This window comes from Nicotiana sylvestris, chromosome 10 (assembly GCF_000393655.2).
Source record: "Nicotiana sylvestris chromosome 10, ASM39365v2, whole genome shotgun sequence".
NCBI lineage: Eukaryota > Viridiplantae > Streptophyta > Magnoliopsida > Solanales > Solanaceae > Nicotiana > Nicotiana sylvestris.
In genome coordinates, this window is record NC_091066.1 from 117,591,951 (window position 1) to 117,609,917 (window position 17,967).

General features: G+C 39.7%; 1 protein-coding gene across 7 annotated transcripts; it reads right to left on the reverse strand.

Annotated features, from left to right (window-relative positions):
- Positions 1–322: 322 nt before the first annotated feature.
- Positions 323–5,650, reverse strand: LOC104211265 (beta-arabinofuranosyltransferase RAY1). Of its 7 annotated transcripts, XM_009760293.2 has the most exons (7): positions 5,330–5,643; positions 4,520–4,836; positions 4,257–4,332; positions 3,511–3,763; positions 2,652–3,425; positions 2,184–2,430; positions 323–1,968 (listed from the first exon to the last, which is right to left on the reverse strand). In XM_009760293.2, exons 2-7 carry the CDS (start codon positions 4,716–4,718, stop codon positions 1,526–1,528), a joined length of 1,992 nt encoding a protein of 663 aa, XP_009758595.1. In that variant the 5' UTR covers positions 4,719–4,836; positions 5,330–5,643; the 3' UTR covers positions 323–1,525. The 7 variants fall into 7 exon arrangements, with proteins under 7 accessions (XP_009758595.1, XP_009758599.1, XP_009758598.1 ...); XM_009760297.2 differs by lacking the exon at positions 4,257–4,332 and having other exon boundaries at positions 2,652–3,419; positions 3,511–3,560; XM_009760296.2 differs by lacking the exon at positions 4,257–4,332 and having other exon boundaries at positions 3,511–3,560.
- Positions 5,651–17,967: the final 12,317 nt, after the last annotated feature.

Sequence of the window (17,967 nt, forward strand, 5' to 3'; positions counted from 1 at the left end):
AAGAAATTAAAGTTAAGATCTTGTAGACTGAAGGCACAGGTAGTAAGGGCCATTTACTATGAGCAAAGAGAAAGATGGTCTGAGGTAAAGGATAAAGGGAAGCAGTTGACAGGGAACACAAGAAAATGAGAAGGCAAAGTAATGTCTGAAAGAGTGTGTGTGTGTGTGTGTGTGTGTGTGTGTGTGTGTGTGTGTGTGTGTGTTCTTTATCCAAGCAAAAAGATCAGTCTAACTTCGACAAAATGGTTAAGATCTAATGCAGTCCAAAATTTGATCACACTGCTCATGCATAATGTAAACCGGAAATATTGTTCCATAACTGTGGAAGATAAAGATCTGTTTATTTCTTCTAAAATCAGAGCTATGTATGTTTTATATGGTATACAACTACATAGCACAATGTTACATGGTACAAATGTTTCTCCTTCCTTGTCTTTCCAGCTGCTTTCCTTGTAACTAACACAAATAATGACATCCAAATCTCCCAAAAAAAAAAAAAAAAAAAAAAAAAAATTGAAAGAGAGCAATGGGAAAAGAACACAAACTTGCAAAACTGACCATTATCTCTCCTTAGCTAAAGATAGAGCTTTGCAGTTAAACTTCATGAAAAAATTGACATACCGGGAAAGATACTCATGAAGAAATCTCCTCTATTGAATATAGATTAGGTTCCCATCTCGAATCCTTCCACGTTTTTGTTGTTGGGATAGGAGGTACAAATTTCTCCTGCTGCCTTTTCTTCCATAACCAACCAGACCATCTCTCTTTGGAGGCATAGAAGTCCTTTGCATAAGATATAGAGTCCTCTAAACAATCTCTGCTTACATCCACAACTTCTTCGCGGTCCAACTTAGGCTCCTCACTTTCAGTGAAATGTTTTGCTTTATGAGAGTAGTGTTTGCGCTTCAGTTTCTCTACAGTAGTAGAGGGGATTAAAAGGTATTTTTGCCCTGGCAAGAGAATATCATCTGCAGTGAGAAGAGATTCATGGGGACCATCAAAAAAATCCGGCAAAGCAACATGCCTTCCTGGATAGTTCTTTAATAACTGAGCTGCAGAAATGGCACATTCGTACATATCTACCTTCCCACCGGGATGAACTATCCGCACTGTGATATCCTTAAGTTGTGAACTCAGGCTAAATGAATCAGTTTCCTTCAACTTTTTCCTTTTTCCAAATTCTCTGTCTCTATTCTGGCCTAGTCCTGACTCGTTACCAAAAAGCTTAAGCATTTCCAGCAACTAGAAGCCTGCCACAACAACTACAAGCATCATAATAGGAGTACAGTTGTGGTCAAGATATCTCTATAAACAAAGATTCCAGAGCATGATAAACATATTTTGTGTTCTCTAGGCCAGCCTTTATGAATTTAACATTATCCCAAATGAACCAAATGATAACTCCAAAGGCCAAATGGAAAACTATATCCTCCAACAATAATATCTCTTTGGATTCTCCTCAACCGGCAAAACCAAAGTTTTCCATGATACAAGAAGCAGCAAAAAGCATCCAAGTTTTGTTGTTTCAAAAATACACAACTTTTGTCTTGTGCCACATCTGAAAACACATTCTTGTGCTCATATCGTATTCCCAGAGCCCTGATGGCACTTGACGTTCTAGCTTTTTCCTTCTCCCACTAATCCAGTTGTTATGAATAATAAAACAGCCCTTCATCAAACAGGCTTCCTTCACATTGCTTGCTTGCCAAAGATCTTTGTATGCGCCATTCGGAAAGAGGTTTCTGTCCAGGAATTGAACGGTCAAGTTCGTTTGAGGTTCTAAGCAACTGCTATCATCTATGCGATTGTATCCACCTTCCCCGCACAAAGTATCATAGAAGCTTGGTTGCTCAGAAAGATTTGAGTTTGCTGCATGCTTCACAACCTTCTCAAGAGCAGCAATAGTCGTAAAATCCGAATGAGCATAATAGAAACCAGAATTCAGACGTCGAGGTAAGTTTATAGGCCCTGTAATTGAGCCATAAATATTTGTGCACAAATAAAGAGACAAATTAGCTTAATCAAGGGTGATAACAGTTTATCTTCCAACAGCACAAGCATGTGATACGTAGATATCTTCCTCCTGAATATTAATCCCACTACTTAACTAGTTGTTCTTTGCACTCAAAATTTCAGCTTTCAACAAAAAAGATAATGTCCTTAAAAGGGAAATACATAAATACCTGTCAACTTGTATTCATCTGATTGTGCCACAAGAACTGCCGGGCCAAATGAGCTAAGCAAGGGAAGTGGATTCTTGAACCAATAAATGTCAACATCGCTCATTAATACATTGTAACCAAGCTTCAGTATCTGCAGAACGATTCTGGACTTAACTTTGGTTACTTTTTGAAAGCATTCAGTTCCAAAATGACAGTTGTCGAAGCTGATCTTGGTTTCAAGATTGGCATACTTGAAGACGGGAAGGCCCTAGCAACAAAAGTTCATCTTAAACTTTTAGTAAGATGGTAAACAGAACAGAGGGAGACGAAATCTTAACATTCTACGCATGGTGTAGGACATATATTTTTCCACAGAAATTGAGGTAGTCATGATAAATGAGCGAGCTATTACCTAGCTGCACTAATGGATTTTCAACCTATCAATCACATTTAGTGTGGCAAATATCAGCTAATAAAAAAATAAGTTACCTGCAAGATGGAGAAATCATATATATCATCGTCAAGAGCACAGACCAAAAAGTTAGAGATCTGGAGATGGTTCAGCCTGCAGACCCAACTCATTAGCATCTCTTTGTAACTATACCCAACAACTGCTAGCACAACTGTCTTATTTTTGTCTGCACGAAGTGACAGTAATATATCTAAAGATAAAGGAAGCGAAATTGGCGTCGACACATTCCAGTAGTTCTCCACAGAGCAGTCATTAGCTCCCTCGGTTGATCTGATAGTATCAATGCATTCCAAAGTTTTCTTCTCTCTTGTTGACTTGAACATAACTTGTTTTCTTAAACTCAATGATCCTTTGTACTTCAAAGGGTAAACAACCATTTGTGCGGAATTTATGAAGAGATAGTGTCCTCCACACTGAAAAAGCCTAAATATGTTAGAGAAGTTCTGCTCATGGAAATATAATGATCCATAAAGCATTGCTAAATTGGAGTTCCCCGTAACTTCCCAAAACCTTTTTCCAGTAGCCAGGCCAAGAAAATATTCACTTGCGCGATCGAAATCCTGGTCAAGATCATTAACGTACAAATTAGAAATGGCCCAACTAGCATCAAAGACAAATCTGAAATCAGAAAGCAGAGCTTCATTTATAAGCCAGCGGTTATGAAGCCCCTTTCCATAAAGAAACGGAGGGAGGACTCCTTTATGCAAGGGAAGATCTCCATTGTTCCAAGCTATTAGCATTTTTCCATCACAAAGGTTCCATTTCCAATCTTGTGAAAGGAAATCCTGCAACTAGAGGAATGGTGTACTCAAGTTAAGAAGTTTCCTCATGACTTATCCTGTCCAAATCATTTCTAAGGTTCCCCTTTAGCCATACCTTTAGGGTCTTCACTCGGCTTCCATCATCTTGAAACCAACGTTTCCCATCTGCATCCAAGTGAAATGGGAAGTGGGAAACACTTTTTGAAGAAGAAAACAGGAGCCAATCATGATCAAGTTTATGAGCATATTTCATAGTTTGAATGAAGTCTGGCAAGAGAATAGTGTCTGGATCAATCACAACGGAAACATCTGAAGAGGATGCTTTTGACCTTGCAACCATGGAATGAAAAAATGGTGTGCCTAGAAACCTAAAAGACAAAGGACAAAGATATAAGAGTAACAATTCAAACTTTCCTGATCAATTGAAGCCTAAAACTGAAAAGAACTAATGTAAGTTAACTTTCAACCCCATAACAAATCATTTTTCAGCAAAGTGATTATCTTACGGATCCTCTTTTAAAACTCTTCCATTAAGGTTCTCTTAAGTTACCGTTTAGATGCATTTGTTTTATCCATAAACAATGAGTAAGCTTAATCCTGATATTAAGAGCTAAAATACCAACTTATACAGTGCTATATTCCATTTCTCAGTGAATGCCTAATGCTTGTGTTAACTATAAACATGTCCGGCCACTCTTGTTTTCCTCCTCCCTTCAGTCCAATTAGAGATATAAATGTCATTTCAAAATCAAGCTCGTTTAGAAATTGCTACTTTTAGCATCAAGAAATTCAAGTGTCAGCCTATACCAGAGATTTTTATGCAGCCGAATACTGCATACAGTATACATCCACTCTTCTTACCGCTTACTAGCCAGACGCACTTCGGACACAGGGTACGCCATTTTTATGCAGGATTGACTGATTATAGTCTTTACAACTGTAAATTTCATAAACGAGAAAAAATGTACGATCACAGAACTTATCCATTGTGATAATAAAGTTAAAAAAAACTAATGTTTTGTGACTTTACCGTTATAGAGGTAAAGTTCATTTAGGATACGAAAAACACCAATACTAGTTGCAAAGATGAGACTAACTAAGAAATAAAAGTAAAATTTTCATACGTGAAATCGACGTTGGGCTCAACTGAGACGCGGGGACTAAATAATTCAGCAAAGGAGAAAACAGAAGGTTGTTGGCTGAACAGAACAACACTAATGTCTGGTGATAAGCCAAGCCAAGATCGAATAGCAAGAGCTTGCCTTTCCCCAATGGAACCCACAAAAGGCCTTGGCGCTGTAAATATGGTAATAGTTGGACCATCCAAAAGTATCTGACCTTTAAAAGAAGATGGCAATATCATAAGTTGAGTAGCATAAAAGGAGACACCAATTAAGGTAAACCCCCATAGCCAAATCAACCACAACCCAAGTGGCTTTGCCTGTAAATCCACCAAAAGAGAAAGAAAGATTCAATATTGGCTGAGAATAAAGAACACAATAGCATATTAAATGCATAAGCTAAAAGCTTTGTTGAAGCGGAAAAAATAATCAATTTTGATTGATGCTAAAGAACATTATAGCATTATTAAATGTATTATTAAGTTGAAAACTTTGTCGAAGTGGAAAAAGTAATCAATAATTTTACTGATGCCAAAGAACATTAATAGCATTGTAAATGCAGAAAGTTGAGAACTTTGTTGCAATGGGAAATCTTGATTGACAACAGAGAGCATAGTAAATATATAAAGGTGAAAACTTTTTTTTTCAATGGAAAAAAAGTTCGATTGACAACAGAGAACAAAGTAGCATAGCAAAAGCAGAGAGCTGAAAGATTTAGTGAAGTGGAAAAAGAAATCAATGTTGATTGATAAAAAAAAGAACACAATAGTAGCATAGTAAATGCATAAAGATGAAAGGTATGTAGAAATGAACCTTGTTGTTGTAGAGAAATGGGAAGAGAATAGATTGAAAGAAGTTCATTGTTGTTAGTGATAAGAATAAGGAATTGGAGATTTTCATGATCTTGGGTTTTATGGAACTTTAACAGCTTGTTTGGGACAGCAGCAGCAACGCCGTGGGAAAAGCATGGAAGTGGAAGAGGAGCTAAAGGCATGTGAGTGTGTGAGGCATTTGCGTTAGGCAGCCGTAGGTTTCAAGGGTCAATGAATGTGTCACCTTTTTCTTCACTAAATTAATGGGTGAGTGCAGATGCAACTATGAACTGGAAATGGAACTTCAACTGCCCAATTCGCAATTGTCACACATTTTGTATTGCTAGGGGTGTGGCGGCACCCCTTTCAAGTTTTTTCTAAAGATTTGACCTCTAAGGATGTGTCTGGTACGACAAACTTTGAAAAATATTTTTCTAGATATTATATTTTTTTGAAATTGGAGGAAAATAATTTCCCTATAAAAACTTAGGAAAATATTTTTCAAAAACTCCATCTACCTTCACATCTAACCCCGACCCTCCAACTTTAATTTTCTGTACCAACCTAACCCCTTCATCCCCCAAGCCCCCCAAAAGTACTTTTATTTTTATTGTATTTTCAATTTTCTGTTGGAGGCTTGCCTCGGGGGTTTTGTGTGATAAGAGTGTGCCACCTAGACTTAAGGGCAAGTTCTACAGAGTGGTAGTTAGACCGGCTATATTGTATGGGGCTGAGTGTTAGCCCGTCAAGAAGTCTCATATCCAGAAGATGAAAGTAGTTGAGATGAGGATGCTGAGATGGATGTGTGGTCCTACTAGGAAGGACATGATTAGGAATAAAGTTATTAGGGACAAGATAGGAGTGACATCTGTGGAGGACAAGTTGCGCGAGTCGAGGCTGAGATGGTTCGGGCATGTGAAGAGGAGAGACATAGATGCTCCGGTCAGGAGGTGTGAAAGGTTGTCCATTGCGGGTCTGAGGAAGGGTAGGAGCAGGTCTAAGAAGTATTGGGGAGAGCTAGTTAGGCAGGATATGTCATTGCTCCAGTTTACCGAGGATATGACCCACGATAAGAAGACGTGGAGGTCGAGGATTAGGATTGAAGGTTGACAATTAATAGCGTCTTTCTCCTAGGCTTACCAGAAGTACTAGGACTATTTTTATATTATCTTATTCATGATTCTTTACTATTATATGTTATGTCATTCGCGCACGTCACCTTAATGTATTGTTGTTATTATTGTTTGCTACTTGTTGCCTTATCTCCAATGTGCCTTGAGCCGAAGGTATATCGGAAATAGCATCCTTATCTTTATAAGGTAGGGTAAGGTCTACGTACACACTACACTCTCCAGACCCCATTTATAGGAACACAATAGGTTCGTTGTTGTTATTGTTGTTGTTCGTTTTTCTGAACCACCCATCTCCAACCCCATCAACCTCCCCTCCCCCGCAAAAAAAGTTATTTTTAATATATTTTTAATTTTTTGTTTTTTTGTTTTTCTGAACCACCCACCCCCACCCCTCCCCGCCCTGCAAGTCCAATTTTTTTTTATGTTTTTTGTATATTTAATTTTTAATTTTTAATTTTTTTGCACCACCCACCCAGCCCAACCCCCTTAACCCCGCCCTCTCCCGCGGCAATTTTTTTTTATATATTTTCAGTTCTGGTTTTTTTATTTTTCAGTACGAGTTCTAAAGTTATATTTGAGGTTTATGTGTTTGGAAGTTTGTGGGTTTAGAAATTACAGAGTTTTCGGGTTCGAAAGTTATGAAATTTGTGGGTTTGGAAGGTTGTTGGTTCGAAAGTTTAAGGCTTCATGTATATTATATTTAAATTATTTATGAATACTCTCGAGAAGTTATTTTCCTTAATTTGTGTACCAAACAACAAAAAATGAATAAGATTACTACTTGTTTTCCAAGAAAATTTTCCACGAAAAATATTTTTCGTTATCCCAAACACACCCTAAGTTTTAATTCATCAAAATTTAGACTCCTTTCATTAATTAAGCTAATTCCCATTATGAAATACTCAAAATCAACCCCAAAGTAATTATAACTACAATTTGGTCCAACAAATAATTATTGCAAATTTGCTAAAATGGAAAAAATTCAGGTGTCTCCATATTGCTCTTTCTTCCGCAATTGTCATAATAACTCTTCCTCTCCCAGCTCGTTCCATGATGTAAAATTGTTTGGATTCAGTAGTTGTACTCACATTTCTTCCTTGTTTAATCCCCCGAAGCTCCTTCTATTCGTCCTCTTCATCCTGGTCGGATATCTTCATTTTGTTCTGGAAAGCTCTATTAAAATCATCGATATTCGGAGGCTGTTTCTTGAGTATATTTGCTTGGGTATTAATCACAATAGATATATTCAACCATATTTTCATCAGATAAGTAATAAAATCTCTTGTTGCTTTGCAATTGGAAGGATATGATATTCTAGTTCTTCAGATTTATTGTACTAGTAATTGACCATTCTTTTTTATTATAAAAAATTTTACAAATCTCCGTCTATTAGGCATATTAAGACTTGGTTGAGGATATTCTTAGTTTATTATTGTCACGACCCAAAATCCCAATATATCGTAATGGCACCTAACACATTACTAAGCAAGCTGACAATCACATAACAACTATGCATTGAGTTAAAAACATGGTAAATAAGTTCAATAGTGGAAAGTCTCATAAATAACTGAAAAAATAACTGCAACTCAACTACAACAAATTCCAAAATCCTGGTGTCACCGTGTACATGAACTACTAATGTCAACATAGTCTAAAACTCTAGTACAACCGTTTGAGAAAATAGAACAGTACTGAAATAAAAAAAGAAAGGAAGGAGAGTCAAGGTTTGCGTGCGTCATAGCAGCTACCTTGAGGTCTCCGAACGGGTACTATCACCACTCGAGCAACCACCGCGTCCCGATATTCCTGGATCTGCACACAAAGTGTATAGTGTAGTAGGAGTACAACTGACCCAATATACTCAATAAGTAATAGGACTATCCTTGAGCTGAAAGTAGTGACGAGCTCAGAAAGATACCGTTTGAATCAAAATAATGACAACACATATGTAACACGATAATGACAGTAATAACTGAGAGGTCTTCCATATTCAGCTCGTACACAGTACATAAATTTAGGCATGCTTTCATGTTCAACAATTTAAGCTCAACACCAATAAAATACGCTAAGCACAACTAGCATGAGGAATGTCACATCTTTATGACTACTTATCAAATATACATGTCAAATTTAATGCATCACAGTGATAATCTCAGGTACTCATACTCTCAGAGTACTCAACCTGTTTGTCTCAAATTCTCACTCATCACATACAATCACTCAGCATTGTACGGGTACCTGCGCTCACTACTGGTATGTCAGATTCCAGAGGGGTGGATCCTACCCAAGATCTAATATAAATCTAATATGGCCTACTGCTGCATGCAGCCCGATCCCATAATAATAAATAAGCCAATAAGGTTTGCTACGAAGCAACCCGATCCCCAATATCACTCATAATCCGGCTCTTAGGCCCAACTCAGTCATCAATCTCTCCAGTCTCACGGGCTCACAAATCTCATACCACTCAACCCAAACATTAATAACATGATGTAACAGTATATAATAGCAGAGACTGAGATATGATATACAAATGAATAAATATGACAGAGTACATAACTGCAACTTAAGCAAATAACTCAACATCATAAATGACCTGAGTGGGTCCCAACAAAATAAGCACATAGCTTAAACATTATTTCTAGCATAGATCACAGCTCAATTACTCTAACACGTAGGTATTACATGGATGGAAACAAGACTAGATAACTACACAGTACCACAGAATAAACCGAGTTATAATTACTACGGTGCACTCCTATATGCCTGTCACCTAGCATGTGTGTCACCGCAACACCAACCATATAACACTTATTCTAAGGATTCATACCCTCAGTACCAAGTTTAGAAATGTTACTTACCTCAAATTGCGCAACTCAATGCTCTAACAAACCCTTGCCTCGTGGATCACCCTCCGAATGACTTGAATCTTGTCAAAAACAACTTAATGTAATCAATACAAGCTATATGAATTGTTTTTATACGATAAAGCTAAGTTCTTTAACCAAAATCAAAAAGTCAACCTAAAAAGTCAACGCCAGGCTCATGCCTCGGAACCCGACAAAATTTACAAAGTTCGAACGTCCATGCAATAACGAGTCCAACCATATCAAAATCATCCAATTCCGATCACAAATCGACCCTCAAATCTCCAAATCCTACTCTCTAATCCCTAGCCCAAAATCTCCCAAATTTTACCTCAAAAACACACAATCCATGTGGTAAAATCAATGGGTATTCAATATTAATGGACAAAAGTGATTAAAAGTAGCTTACCTCTTGATTTGTAGTGAAATCCCTCACAACAATCGCTCCTAGCCGAGCTCCCCAATTCAAAATATGAAATAATACTCTAACCCACGATTTGGGGTTTTTAAATTTGCCGTGGTACGCCTCCTTTGCGAACGCGAAAAATGCCTCGCATTCGCGAAGTACAAAATTTCTCAGCTGAAAATTCCTCTTACGCGAACACGGCATCCCAGTCACGAACGCGATGACCTCTGACCCAAAGCCTTTCACGTTCATGATGCCCAAGACAGGCTCACCCTTCTAAGCAAACACGGAATCCCTCTCACGATCGCATTGAACATAACCACTTAACCTTCGTGAACGTGTGGCCTTCTTTGCAAACACGAAGAACAAAATCCCCCTGCCCTTGAACAACTCTACGCGAATATGATCTCTCATCATGAACACGATAAAGACTGCACCAGACACCAAATCAATAATTCTATAAGGCCAAAACTCAATCTGAATCTCACCTGAGACCTCTAGGACCCCATCTAAACATACCAACACATCCTAAAATATCATACGAACTTATGCCTTGGTTAGTTCGTATGATAAAGTTTCTGGATTAATGATTATGTGGCGTGTCTCTATTGTGTTAGCAATTTTCACGTTGTGATTGGTTTATAAAATTTCGTAAAATCAATACATTAGAATGTTCTACAATAATATTTCGATTAGCGAATCAAATTTCGTAAAACTGTTGCACTATAATGTCCAAAAATTAGACCATGGTCTATAATAATGTAACTAAAGTATTGCATTACTTAACTCAAACTATTTTATAATAAACTGCTAAATAAGAGAATAATCTAAACCTAAAAAATTATGTATTCTAAGGGGGAGATTCTAAATGACTGTTGAAGTGATAGGTTATATGTATCCCTGTTATGTTTTGATGATCTAACAAACTGACTTGGTCAGCCTATCCACAATTACCCAAACTGAATCAAACTTCTACTGAGTCTATGAGAGTCCAACAACGAAAGCCATAGTGATCCGGCCCTATTTCCACTCCGGAATCTCTAACTTCTGAATCAATCCACCTGGCCGTTGATGCGCATACTTCACCTACTCACAATTTAGACACTGGGCTACATATTCCACTATGTCCTTCTTCATTCTTCGCCACCAATAATGCTGCATCAAGCCCTGATACATCTTCGTGGCACCCGGATGAATGGAGTACCGCGAGTTGTGAGCCTTTTGAAAAATAAACTCACGCAATCCGTCTACATTATTAGGCACACATAGCCTGCCATGCATCCTCAATGCACCATCATCCCCAATAGTGACCTCCTTAGCATCACCGTGATGAACTGTGTCCTTAAGGACAAGCTGATGGGGGTCATCATACTGACGCTCCTTGATACGATCGTAAAGAGAAGACCGGGACCACATCTAGTTCCAATGGCCTCTCTACTACTGGAAAATATGCTAAGCTCCCCAAACTCCCTGCCTTGTGTCTCAAGGCATCGACCACCATATTGGCCTTCCCGAGATAGTATAAAATAGTGATATCATAATCCTTAAGCAGTTCTAACCACCTCTGTTGATGCAAGTTGAGATCCTTCTACTTAAATAGATGTTGCAAACTGTAGTGATCAGTGTAGATCTCACAAGGTACACCGTACAAATAGTGCCTCCAAATCTTCAAGGCATGAACAATAGCTGCTAGCTCAAGGTCGTGGACATGATAGTTCTTTTCATGAACCTTCAGATATCTGGACGTGTAGGCAATCACCCTATGGTCCTGCATCAACGCCACGTCGAGACCAATCCGCGATGCATCACAATAAACAGTATAATACCCCGAACATGTTGGCAATACCAATATTGGGGTTGTAGTCAAAGTTGTCTTGAGCTTTTGAAAAATCTCCTCACACTCCTCTGTCCACCTGAATGGAGCACCCTTTTGGGTCAGCCTAGTTATATGCGCTGTAATAGATGACAATCCCTCAACAAATCGATGGTAATACCCCGCCAAACCAAGAAAGCTTCGGATCTCTGTAGCTGAGGATGATCTGGGCCAACTCTGCACCATTTCCGCCTTCTTTGGATCCACCTTGATCCCTTCACTTGACACAATGTGATCCAAAAATGCCACGGAATATAACTAAAACTCACATTTTGAGAACTTTGCATATAATTTCTTCTCTCTCAAGGTCTGAAGCACAGTCCTCGGGTGCTGCTCATGATCATCTCGACTTCGGGAGTACACCAGAATGTCGTCAATAAACACAATGATGAAAGTATCAAGATAAGGCTGAAATACACTGTGCATCAAATGCATAAATGTTGCTGGGGCGTTGGTCAGCCCAAATGACATCGCAAGGAACTCGTAATGACCATACCGAGTTCTGAAAGCAGTCTTTAGGATATCTGGCTCCCGAATCTTTAGCTGGTGATAACCTGAACATAAGTCAATCTTGGAAAACACTATAGCACCCTGTAACTGATTAAATAGGTCGTTAATACGAGGCAAAATATACCTATTTTTCACTGTGACTTTGTTTAACTGGTGATAATCAATGCACATACACATAGAACCATCTTTTTTCTTCATAAACAAGACAGGAGCACCCTAAGGTGACACACTGGGCCGAATGAAGCCTTTATCAAGCAATTCATGTAAATGTTCTTTCAACTCTTTTAATTTAGGAGGGGTCATACGATAAAGAGGAATAGATATGGGCTGAGTACCCGGCAATAATTCAATACCAAAGTTGATATCTCTGTCGGGCGGCATGCTTGGAAGATCAGCTGGAAACACATTAGGAAAATCCCTCACTACTTGGACTAACTCAACTGTAGGGGTATCAATACTAACATCTCTTATATAAGCTAGATATGTGTCACATCCCTTCTCAATAATTCGTTGAGCTTTAAGAAATGAAATAACTCTACTGGGAGTGTAATCTACAGTAACCATCCACTTTAATTGCGGTAATTCTAGCATATCCAGTGTCACGGTCTTGGCGTGACAATTAAGAATAGCATAATGGGGCGACAACTAGTCCATGCCCAAAATAACATCAAAGTCTACCATGCTGAGAAATAATAAATCAGCTCTGGTCTCAAAACCACTAAGACCAATCAAACATGATCGATACACATGGTCCACAATAAGAGAATCTCCCATAGGAGTAGACACATATATAGGGGAACTCAAAGAATCTCGAGATACGTCCAAATGCGGGGCAAAATAAGATGACACATAGGAATAAGTGGAGCCTGGATCGAATAGAACCGATGCATCTCTATGATAAACTGAAACAATACCGATAATGACAGAGTCGAAAGCAGCTGCTCTATATGAGCAGGAAGGGAATAGTATCTGGCCTGGTCTCCCCTCTAGGGCGACCTTTACCTCCCCCCCTCCACCTCAAGCTGGCTGAGAAGGTGGAGTAGTAGCTGGTGCTGGAATCATGGCCTGAGAACCCGGTGGAGCACACTGTAGCTGAGTAGTCTGTGGAGGTGCACCCCTCCTATGTTTGGGGAAATCCCTCACCATATGACTAGTGTCGCCACACTCGAAACAAGCTCTAGGAGGGCATGGCTATTGTGGCTGACTCAAGCTAAGTCTACTAGACTGATCCCTGAAAGCACCCCGTGCAGGAGGCATACTAGATACTTGTAGTGCATAATAAGGCTCCTGAGGTCTAAGAGGAGTTGGAATAACACTGGCGGCTGGAAGAGCTAAATGAACGGGGTGAGTCACATAGCCCCTACCATGTCGAGATGCAGTTGGGGCACGGGCACCAGAATAATGGCTAGACTCTCGAGACCTCTTGGCCTCTCTCTCCTCTATCTCTCCCGAGAAAGCATGCCCTCCACTCTCCTAGCAATACTCACAACCTGCTGATATGAGATATTCGTCTCTAATTCCGGGGCCATGCTAGTTCTGATACTGGGATGGAGTCCCTCAATAAACTAGCAGGCCTTCTCTCTAACTGTAGAAACCAAGGTCGGTGCATGTCTAGCCAAGTTAGTGAAACGGACTTCATACTCTGAAACAGTCATAGCACCCTGGTACAACTGCTCAAACTCCATACGCCATGCGCCCCTAAGGCTCTGAGGGACATACTCTCTCAAAAACATGTCTGAGAACTAAGTCCAAGTAAGTGAAGCTGCCTCAACCGAAATGTCTATCTCATAAGCATGCCACCACTGATAGGCTGCTCCTCTAAGCTGATATGCTGTTAAAAAAACCCCATTCGATCTGCTATGCCATAGTATGGAGGATATGGTGGCACTCCTCCAGAAATCCGTGAGCATCCTCTGATGCTAGACCACTGAATATAGGAGGGTCATACTTCTTGTACCGCTCGAGCCTATGCTACTCCTCATTTGAAACTGTTGCCCTACCCTCGGGCTGAATTGGGGCTAGAGGTGGCACCAGTATAACCTCTGGGATCTGATCAACCTGAACCCACTGCTCTGGGGTGCTGGCGGCGGGAGTCTGTGCTCCTCTCCCGGCCTGAGATGTGGCTGGAGCAAGGGGAATCAATCTTGCCTGAGCTAGAGTACCAAACATGCTCAGGAACTGTGTAAGGGTCTCCTAAAGAGCTGGTGTAGTAGTAGTAATAGGCGTATCAGATGCCTGTGCTCCGACTGGAGCTACTGGTGGCTCCTCTATAGCAGCTCGCTCGGGTGCTCTGGCTGCACCCTATGGGTGTCCTCGGCCTCTACCCCGATCCCGACCTCTGGCGGCTCTAGAAGGGGGCATGGGTGCCTGTTAATCTTAGACTGCATGTGTCCTCACCATCTGTGAGAGAATAGAAGACAGAAGTTTAGAATTTCGAAGTCAACAATTGCACACGACAAGGAATTAAAAGAAGTAAAATTTTCCTAATAGTTCCATAGCCTCCTGAAGATAAGTACAGATGTCTCTGTATCGATCCACGAGACCTTAATAAACCAGCATGTAACTCACGACTCCTATGAACCTAGAGCTCTGATACCAACTTGTCATGACTAAAATTCTCCCTTCGTAAATTTATCGTGATGGCACCTAGTCTCTACGACTAGGTAAGCCTAACAATCGCGAAAAAATGAGATGAAAACATAAAGGATAACAACTAACAGTAATAGATAACTTATATAACACATTTGAGATGCCGCTCGACATATACAAAGTCAACTCTCGTATTGTACATAAATTCTCCCAAAACCCGGAACATTGTAAGTCACAAACTACAGAAAACAAAATAGTATCTTTATACTCCAGAATCTAACAAAAGGAAATATAGGAAGTGTTTGACATGAGGAAGAGTAGAAAGAGACTCTGAGGTCTGCGGACGTGGCAGATATACCGTGAAGTCTCCAAAGCTATCTCGACTCATTGATAATGCAGCTGATAAGCGGTACCTGGATCTGCACACGAAAAACATGTGCAGAGAAGGGCATGAGTACACCATAACGGTACCTAGTAAGTGCCAATCCTAACCTCGGTCGAGTAGTGACGAGGTCAGGTCAAGGCCCTACTGGTATATATATATATATAACTACAACAGGGGAAATTTAAAGAGTGAAATTTAACAAGAATGAAATTATAGAAGATAACAGCTTAGTACAAAGAGATAACAATAGGGTATCTCCCGAGATACTGTCTCATAGTCCCAAACGTAATGTGTAGGGGGATCTCCTGGAATACCGTTCTGTAGTCCCAAAGTAAATATACAAGACAAGGGGATCTCCCAGAATACCGTTTTGTAGTCCCAAAGTAAATATGTAGGGGGATCTCCCAAAATACTATTTCGTAGTCCCAAAAGTAAATACACAGTTCAACCAATAGAAATATAGCTACAACACGAAAATCCTACAATTTAGACTAAGAACAAGTGAAGGAAAAAAGCAAGGGATTTACTAAGCATGCTACACATAGTTTAGATAATCAATTTAGACAAGTGGACATGTTGTTCTAAACTAAACAAGATAATTACATATGCTAGAGTAGCTCACTTAAAGTGAAACAGGTTATTCCTTAATGAAAACAGAGTTTTACAACAAATAGCCCATGTTCGCACTCGTCTCCTCACGTACATGGCGCTCACATGTCAAAAACAGTACCAAATACTAAGGGGAGTTCTCCCACAAAAGATTAGTTCAATTAGTCACAATGCCTTTCCCACGAATATCCGTCTCCGAGTGGCCCAAATCTAACCAAAATCAATTACATAACATAAATATAACTACAAGAAACTAATCTAGCTAATAAAATCAAAGCTAAAGCAAGAAATTAGAAAATCGCCCTAAACGTCTCTCCGAGCCCACGTCTCGGAATCGGGTAAAAGTCACAAAATATGAACACCCATTCTCTTACGAGTTCACTCTTACAAAAATCATCTATATCTGATGTCAAAATCCTAATCAAAAACCAAAATCTTAGTTGAAGAACTTCTATCATTTTTTCCCAAATTTCTCAACCAAATTCCTTAATTAGATAATGAAATCAACCATAGATTAGTGGAATATAACCATAAAGGAGTAAAGAATCATTACCCACAAGCTTCCTCTAAAAATCCCTCAAAAGTTTGCCTTAATCCGAGCTCTCTAGGCCCAAAAATGGAGAGTGAAATCAAACCTTTGCACTTAGCCCTTTTTTCCCAGCGATCTCGCACCTACAAGCCAAGAATTGCACATGCGACGCCGCACTTGCGAAATTCCCATCGTAGGTGCAGAAATGACTTAAGTCCCCTGGGTCTGCATCTACGAGAGGAGGGTCGTATCTGCATATGCGCTCCTGCGACCAAGGAGTCGCACCTGAGAGCACACTGCTCCTGCACAACTTCCCTCCACAGAAGCGAGGTCGCTTTTGCGTATACCATTCCGCACCTGTGAACCCATCCTGGGCTACCCAAACCCACTTTTGTGCTACATCTCCCGCACGTGCGATCCCGCACCCACAGTGTCCCCACCGCAGGTGTGAAAACACATGAACTCAGATAGCTTCAGTATGAACGAAATTCCAACTTTTGATCCGTTAAGCACCCGAATCTCACCTGAGGCCCCCGGGACCTCAACCAAACATACCAACCAATCCTAAAACACCATACAAACTTAGTTTAGCCCTCAAATCACATCAAACAACACTAAAATCATGAATCTCTCTCCATTCAAACTTAAAGAACTTGAAATTTTAAATTTTTACAACCGATGTGGAAACCTATCAAACTATGTCTGATTGACCTCAAATTTTGCACACAAGTCATATTCAACATTAAGGGCCTACTCTAACTTCCGAAATCAGAATTTGACCTAGATATTAAAAATTCCACTACCGGTTCAAATCTTCAAAAATTTGATTTTCCCCATTTCAAGCCTAAATAAGTTATGGACCTCCAAAATATAATCCGGACATTCCCCTAAGCTCAAAATCACCCAACGGAGCTAACGGAATCGATGGAACTCTATTCTAGAGTCATCTCTACACAGCTCCAACTACGGTCCAAATTCTAAGACTTAAGCCTCCGTTTAGGGATCAAGTGTCCCAAAATACTCCAAAAAAACCAAAACAAAACCTCCTGGCAAGTCACAATAGCAGAAATACATACGAGTGAATCAGTCAATAGGGATAGGGGTTATAAATCTCAAAACAATCGGCTGGATTGTTACATAGGAGAAGTAGAACATGAGAGAGATAGTAGTCGTTGTGGTAGATTTAAAAGAAACCATTGAGAGTTTAAAGAAGGAAAAAGATTCCTTAACTGAAATAATTGCAAACATATAACATGATAGAGATGATCTAGTGGTTGTTGTGGTCGATCTAAAAGAGACATTAAGTGTGTTAAAAAGGAGAAAAAAGTTTTAACTAAGAAGGTTGCTAACATTGAGTATGAGAGAGATGACCTATTAGTAGTGGTTGTAGACCTAAAGGAAACAATTGAGGAACTAAGAAGGGAAAGTAGGCTTGTGAACACTCAAAAAGGAAAGGAAGTTGCAAGTGAGGCCCACCTTAGGCTTGAAAATGAGTTAAAATCAGTGAAATCTAGTCGGTGTGCTAAGCTTGAGAAAAACAGACAACTTCAGGAAGATTTAGGCAAAGTGAAGAGTGACCTAGAAAAATCTCTTAAGTGGACATGGTCCTCTGATGCAATCACTGCTATGTATACAAACAGTGAGGGAAATAGGCCGGGAATTGGGTTCAAAAGGGAAAAGACTCCCTACAAATCTCATAGCAAGTACGTCACTGTACCTGATAACTGGCTTTGCACTC